Source organism: Lactuca virosa, chromosome 9 (genome assembly GCF_052849685.1).
Source record: "Lactuca virosa cultivar CGN04683 chromosome 9, Lactuca_virosa_CGN04683_v6, whole genome shotgun sequence".
NCBI lineage: Eukaryota > Viridiplantae > Streptophyta > Magnoliopsida > Asterales > Asteraceae > Lactuca > Lactuca virosa.
This window is the reverse complement of record NC_136434.1, coordinates 48,725,960-48,733,817: the sequence shown is the minus strand read 5'-3', so window position 1 is coordinate 48,733,817 and position 7,858 is coordinate 48,725,960. Positions and strand designations below refer to the sequence as shown.

General features: G+C 33.8%; 1 protein-coding gene across 1 annotated transcript; it reads right to left on the bottom strand.

Annotated features, from left to right (window-relative positions):
- Positions 1-739: 739 nt before the first annotated feature.
- SS1 (glycogen/starch synthase, ADP-glucose type) lies at positions 740-4,488 on the bottom strand. The gene is made up of 15 exons (XM_079072098.1): positions 4,051-4,488; positions 3,351-3,712; positions 3,140-3,217; positions 2,931-3,055; positions 2,715-2,796; positions 2,478-2,651; positions 2,291-2,372; positions 2,121-2,212; positions 1,939-2,001; positions 1,780-1,869; positions 1,587-1,711; positions 1,407-1,515; positions 1,254-1,309; positions 1,114-1,153; positions 740-1,013 (listed from the first exon to the last, which is right to left on the bottom strand). Exons 1-15 carry the CDS (start codon positions 4,304-4,306, stop codon positions 855-857), a joined length of 1,893 nt encoding a protein of 630 aa, XP_078928224.1. The 5' UTR covers positions 4,307-4,488; the 3' UTR covers positions 740-854.
- Between the last annotated feature and the right edge of the window lie 3,370 nt (positions 4,489-7,858).

Sequence of the window (7,858 nt, the reverse complement as noted above, 5' to 3'; positions counted from 1 at the left end):
CAGGTCGAGCATTATCAATATGTACTTATTACTAGAACATGAAGAATGAAGCTTGAATGGTGTAAGTTGACGACTGAAGTTACTTTATAAACCCTAATTTTTTCAAGTGACTTGCATGTAAGAATCAAGTGTAGATTACGTTATATTGAGTTGGATAAACATGTTTACTTACAATATTGAGATATTTTAAGTTATTATTAGTGTTCGATTCATAAATTTTGTCAAGTGTCTACAAAGCATGAATGGATAACATTATGGGATGGTTTAACGGATACAATAGCATAATTGTTAATGAGAATTATCGGAGATCACATCATTATTAATGGATATCTCAAGGAAGCATGTCATTTTTTAATAAATGATGTTAAACTTGACTCTTTGAATTGGATTAAGATTATGTCATTCACAAAGAGGATGGTATAGTTGAATTTGCAAGAATGTTAAGTATTGTATTTTGGTAATAGATGTAAGGACATCCATAATATGCGTTTTATGATAAACATAGAAAGGGACAAGATCTACTCCTTGGATCAAGTGATTATGTAGTCTAAAACATTCAAAACCTACTCCACCCATCGCTTTCTTTTAAGTTGTGTCAAAGTGTTTCTTGCATTCTACTTCTTAATTTCAACAAGTCATCATATCATTACTACTATTTAATTTAGTGACTTTGACCCAAAGTGAACAAGAGTTAATTTATGTAAATAAGAATCCATCAACACCAATGATTGTACACATGTAAGAAAACATGTATATATTCCTCAAAATTACTGTTCATAAGAATCTTATTACAGCCTATTTCCTTAATATATATTATAAATACACTCTAACCATATGTTAATTTAATTTAGTGATCATGAAACATAAGGAGGGTCGATAAAAGCCCATTTGAAAACTTGCTCATATTTGACTGCAGCATTATTCCATGAGGAATCCCTTTCCATTCCTCTCTTCATTAACCCTCTCCAAGAACTCTTGTGTTTCCTGTATGTCTCTATAGCAATCCGCAATGCCTACAAAATTTCACACCATTTTTTTTATAACTTTTAAACTTCATAAAACTATTATGTTTTTTTTTAAATGTCAATAGTGTTTGAGTTGAATGTAACTTACATCCAACATGCTTTCTCTTGTCAAAGGTTTAAAACCCCACCTGTTAACACATTGCATAATTATATTATTACATAAATGCATTTTTAATTTTCTTTATATTATGACATCATCATTTTGACCAAGTTTGACCAAATACATACCCGGTACCTTCACCTCTTCCTTCATCAGCAAATGGATTAAAAGTCTTCACGGTGTCCTGGATAACATAAAGTCTTTACTTATTCCCATTTTTATATAAAATGAAAATATATATTATATAAAATAAAAGAAGAAAATCTTTATTTTTAACTCACTCCTAGTCCTCCAGTTGCATGGACTACAGGAACAGTTCCATATCTCATTGCATACAGTTGATTTAAACCACATGGCTCAAATCTTGAGGGCATTAATAGAATATCACATCTGCATGTTGTGTTGTGTAAATTACTAATTTACCCTCATTAAAGATAAAGTGGTGTAAATTACTAATTTACCCTGCTGTTATCCGGTGAGATATGGGGACATTGAACCCAACCCATCCACGGAACTTATCTTTGAATGTTGCTTCTGTGGCTCTCATCCAGTCTTCATATTGTTTTTCTCCTGATCCAAGCATTACCTAAAAAAGATTCAATTTTTTAGTAATTAGGGTTTAGGGGTTTTTAGGGTTTTAAGTAAGTTACTTACAAATTGGACATCATCTTGCAACAAGTCTGGAGTTCCTGAGAGAATTATGTCAATACCCTTCTGATAGTCCAATCTCCCAATAAATCCAATCTGTTATAAAAGTTCAGTGAGTGGTATTGTTTTTACCAAAATCCAAAAAGGGTATTCATGTAATTTTACCATTGGGCAATCTGGTCGAATTGGAAGACCTAATTCCTTTTGTAGAGCAATTTTGCATTCAATCTGTGCACATAACAAACAGATTCTTCAGTTGAACATAAAACTAAATATGTTCTTAACTATATTTCCATGTGTTATTTATATAAATTTAAAAAAAAAAAAAAAAAAAAAAAGATAATTACTTTTCCGGAAAGGTCCTCAAGGGAGTAATGAGAAGGGATGTGCACATCAGAAGACGGATTCCATTCCGTTAGATCAATTCCATTTGTGATCCCTGCATAACAATATAGAGTGAAAAAAGGGTAAAATCGGAAACAAAAAAATTTAAAGCACAATGGCAAACTACATATACCATTCACCACAATCTTTCGACTAGTAAGAAGCTCGTTTAGACCATTTCCACCTTCTGGGGTTGTAATTTCCCAAGAATACCCCTGATGGAAAGAAACAAACAAACAAATACAAACAATCCTAAGATGACTATATTTGATAATTTACCAAGAAAGTTTACTGGAAGAGGGCAATTTCGTCTTTATTACCTCACTAACTGTGAGTATGCGATCAGCAGTAACAAGTGCACCTTTTAGAATATTTACAGCTTCACCAGTGTCAAGAGCATGTGTTCTTGCCCAAGTAGGAAATACCCACCCCAATGCTCCATACCACTCTGGGGGCAATCCAAAATTACTGTAGGTTGATGCAGGCTCAACTCCCTACAAGAAGGGCAAAATGGTCATTGTTGAGCTAACAATACTAAATCATGAAAAGCATCTTACCTGGTGTGCAAGATTGTGTATCACAACAATACTTCTAGCATCCTTGTAAACTCCATAGGGGCGATACTTTGCTGCCAATAGCCTGAATCATAATACAAGTGAACTTTCAGAATTTGCAAAGAAAATTGGTGTACTTTTAACAGAAGCATAAGCAAGGTGAAAAGAGTGATACACATAAACAAAAACCATCAAATGTTGAGTGATTTGATCACATACACTGGGACAAGACCTGCATGCCAATCATTGGCAAGAAACAAACAGTTTTCACCATATGTAAAACCTCCCAAAGGAAGCACTAAAGGAGCCTCACATGCTGCATGACAAAGTAAGGTGAACCGAAACTGCTCAAAAAAAAATAAAAAATTCTTGTTGTTAGATAATATGAAAACAGTCAATTAGTCAACTATAACTTCCTCAATCAGTACCTGGTTATCACCAAATGCACCATAAGCATCACCATATGGAGTTCCAGGACGATGGTAAGAAGGGTGGTCCACAAACACCTGAAAAGAGAAGCACCAAAATAAGTTACAGAAAGACAGATTGAATCCTTACAATAACAATTGGGATAAGTGGGAGGTTAGATATAGTAGATACAAGAAATGAGTGAATCCATAAGTTGTAGAATCTTCTTACCCAATCAACACCTGCCCTATACTCATGAAAGAAGGCGACCTCCTGGACCCCACCAGAGCAAGAAACCTTAACTCGACAATCAAGATCAAGAGCTCCAGCAAACTTCTTATCATTAGGTCCACCATTCAAATATCTAGGTGAAACAACCATTACACGATGCCCACGTTCTGCAAGTGCAATGGGCAAAGAGCCACACACATCTCCTAAGCCTCCAGTTTTAGAGTATGGTGCTGCTTCAGATGTAACGAAAACAATGTTGTATGTCACTTCTGCAGATGTTGTTTGTACTGAGTCATCATCCACAATCACTTCCTCTTTACCATTTGTTATGGTATCATGAGAGTTGCTGACTTCTGTCTCACCTAAGAACGATGCAAGTGTCAATGTCATCATCATTAAGTAGCCTACATCTTAATGCATTTAAGCAACAACTTCATATCTCAAACTATAATACGTTTTGGTAATTTACTCCAATAAATCTACTGAAATTGAGTACTTCCTCTACTATTTTGACATTGCATGTGCAACACATTTCCTTCCGAACAATAAAACTGATGATAAGAACTTAAATCTCAAACATCAGGCGAATAAATTGCTACCTGAATTGAGTTTCCGAATAAAAAACAGTACGCGATTAACAAAAATGCACCGTATATCATTATCTTCAGAATCAAATTTCGAGAAGTGAGAAACCATATACCAGATTGAGGAATCAAACGAAATCCAACGACTGAACCAGATTCATCCTTATCAGCACCCAATAGCATGCCATCCTTCCTTACATCTTCAATAGAAGAAGATCCCTCTTGAGAGCTCCTGCTAATCGCCTTCAACTTCACATTACAACTCCTCTGTTTATTAATAGCAAAAGAAGATAAAGCCAATTGCCTATCAACAGGCGATCTGACCGGAGGCTTGGGTGTGAAAATGGAGCATGATTGGAGCAGAGTCTCCATGACGGAGGAAATGAAAAGGGAAAGAGGAGGAGATAGACCCAGTAGAGGACGTAAAGGATCGTGAATTTGAAGCTGGACGAAAATGAAAATGAAAATGGAAAGCGATATTTGTGTGACAGAGAAAGTGTGTCACTGTGTGTGAGAGAGGGAGGGGAGGGGGTCGAAGAGGTGAGGGTTTACTTTAGTTGGTTTTGGACCTCTAAATAAAAAGCGCGAAATCCGAAAAGAGATCTTATTAGTTGTTAGAGTGAGTTTTGATAGTAAATCGCTAAATTATGTTCTTGAAACACCGTTAACATAAGCAAAACCTTACTATAATAGAGATCATCTAATTTATCATATAATATAAAATCTAAAATTTTAATCTAATTTCATTGAGATAATTTCTAATAAGGATAAATTGTAATAAATTAGGTATAATTACTTGCTCAAAAATATATCTTAGATTTGACTCAATATATTAAAAACTCTTTAGACAAAAGTAACTCCAAGAGTTAGATCCACATAGCAAATCACTTGTGTTGCATTAAATGATAAAAATCACAATATTATTCTAAATTATGATAAAGAATAATATATAGAATAATAAAGAATATCAACAAAAATGACGGCTTTTCCAAATAGCAATAACAAACTGAACAACATTTTTAAGAAAAAACAATCAGCTTTGAAACTTGTTGGATTTCCAATTCTATTTAGAGTTTCGAAAAAGGTTTAAAAGTGTAGTAGTGTGTTAGAAATAGGGGTGCGAAATATGGTGTATATGAATGATCAAGAATTTCAATTTAAAATAATCCTTAAGAAGGCGGACACCAAATTGAAAAATTGTTATTGGAGAGTATATGAATGTGTAAATTCTTAATAGGGTGCCAAAAGTGGCAAAATATATTTATATAAACTCATATACATCCGAAATCAGGATAAGTTAGACAAAAAATGTTATGTTTTTGTAGTTAAAATATGATTTTGAAAATAAATGTATGCTAACTTTATATGCATGTAAGAACTAATCAGAAGTTGTAAGGTAGTGTGGCTGCTACAAACAGCATGGGTTGTCAGAAAGCTTTGGTTACTATAGGTAGCTTGGGCTGTCACTAGCTTTGGTTATCAAGCAACATACGCTACCAAAGATCAAACCCAAAACCTGCCAATTTCTTACTTATATTTTGTCTCTAATCAAGGTTTTCCAGTGCAGTTCTAACTTGACCCCCTTAACCCTCATCTTTTGGTTGAGTTCGGAACCAAACTCACCTTAAAATAAGTGCACTCTACATTATCTAACTTATTTTATATCATAGTTTAGATCCACATTGAGACTTCTATTAATTCTACTTATACTTAATGGCTAGTGAAGCTAAAAGCACAAATAAATATATATATATATTTCAAAACTTGTTCATGAATTTCCAACTTATTCTTCATGTGTATGGCTTGAGTTTCGAACCAGGGTTTATAAGTTTAGAACTTGTTCTTCATATTAGTTTTCCGTTGAAATGGTATAAGATCACATTTTTTCTTGAAATGGCAAAGAAAAACTAAAAGGACGAAGAAGAAATGATGAATTTGTAGCAAAAAATGATGAGTAATGTAGGGAAGATGACGAGAGAATAACAGACAAAGAAAAGAGATTTATATGAAGTTTCAAAGTTCTAATGTATATATTTATGGGTTTGAAACCGGTAAGTTCGAAGTAGATGGTTATTTTTTGGCATTTTATTCAAAATGTTAGTCAAATTGTTTTAGATAATTACTAAAAATGATTGTTCTGATGAATAACTTAATACCCCTAAAATATATCTTTTAGGTTTTATTTGATTATCATAAGTAAAATACAATATAAATAAGTTAGTTTGATAGTTTCTAAACAAATACTGTAGAAAATAATCGATTCGTTAAAAGAAATTAAAGGTGTCGACTTGTAGAGCATAAGTTTCTTTCTTTAATATTTTAGTGTAAATTACACGAATGGTCCCTATGGTTTGAGATAATTTACGTGTTTGATCCATAATTTATTTTTTAACTCGAACTATTTCTATCGTTTAGCATTGTTGCGCGCTTGGTCTCTATCAAACCTAAAATGACTATATTGTCTTTTTTTTCATTTTAAATTGTTTCTTATTTATTTAATAATTTTTTAATAAATAATATAGGTCTCATCTATACTTTCACATTTATGATTTATTCACCATACTTGACATACCCATCTTTTCCCCATTATCTTTTTTACTCTCTCATAAGTAGTAGACAAACAAATGATTTCTCTCTCACAAGCAGTAAACCAAAACCGAGGAGACTGGAGAGACCAAATATGTCGTCTCCTTTCACCTTCCATCGTTGGACCCTTCTTCGTGACACATCTGGTGATCCTCGATCGAGAACATGTCGATTTGATTTGCTGATGAGAAAACACAACCGTTGATCCCCTTCTTTTGGACTCTTTTCCTTCTTCGTTCCAGAAAACCCACACAATACTCTGGCGACCACTGGACTTTTGGCCTTCATCGCTTTTTCTTGTCGACCACCACTAACCACCAGAAAATCTGTTGAGCCTTCCACAAAAATAAATAATTCCCACTATTTCGGTCGAACGCATCTGTGGTGATGCTTAGAAATCGATGTCTTCGGTGATACCATCTCTACGATCTGGATCGAACCTACGTAAATCCACATCTCATGTTCGATGTATCCGGTATACAAAAAGACATCGATGTCTACAAAAAGACAATATTCCTATGAATCAAAGCCATAGTCTCCGATGATACCATCTCCAACATCAAGGTCTTCAAAAATCTTTGATTTCTTTACAAGGTCTCTTAAAAGCTTCGGTATACGTGGTTTTAATTTCTAGTTTGAATAAATTTTCGAGTTTGATTTCGGTGTTTGATTTGTCGTTTTGATGTCGGGTTTAAATAAATTTATGGGTTTCATTTATGTGTTTGATTGGTTTTAATTATTTAGTCATGGATTTGATTACGTGGTTTCTGGGTTTGATTCTAATTACAGATCAATGTATGTTTTTTAGTTAATTGAGTATGTGATTTCCAGTTTTTATTCCAGTTTCATTGAGTTTTTCTCCAGTAGTAGAAGATAGAGACGGTGGTAATTTGGCGACAAGAACAAGATATGTGACGTGGCAGAGGGGGGAGGGATTAAGTGGGTGGTAATTTAATCAAATAATTATGTTAGTAGATTAACGATATATAAATAATAAAAAATCAGAAAAGAACATAAAAAAGGGCAATATAGTCATTTTAAGTCTAAAGCAAAGACCAAATGCACAACGAAACCAAACGATAAGGATAGCCTGAGTTAAAAATTTAAGTTATGGGCCAAACATACAAATTATCTCAGAACATAGGGACCATTCATGTAATTTATTCATATTTTAAAAGTGACGTCCAAAAAACTCTTGCCGTGTACTTGTAAATTGTAATCGACCATATACGACGCCGTCCTGGTTGCCGACTTGATGGAAGCGTCATGTGACTGAGAAGTTATTATTTCACGAGAATGAAGTCCTCGCTTTATTTCACTCTCACCCCTCCTTTTTCA

What these genes read in the sequence shown, in the direction of transcription:
- SS1 (XM_079072098.1), bottom strand. Translation starts at nt 4,306, where the DNA reads ATGGAGACTCTGCTCCAATCATGCTCCATTTTCACACCCAAGCCTCCG. An exon ending in GTGCATTTGGTGATAACCAG is followed by an intron (nt 3,056 to 3,139) that starts GTACTGATTGAG and finishes TTTTTTGAGCAG; the next exon opens with TTTCGGTTCACCTTACTTTG. An exon ending in TCGAAAGATTGTGGTGAATG is followed by an intron (nt 2,213 to 2,290) that starts GTATATGTAGTT and finishes ATTGTTATGCAG; the next exon opens with GGATCACAAATGGAATTGAT.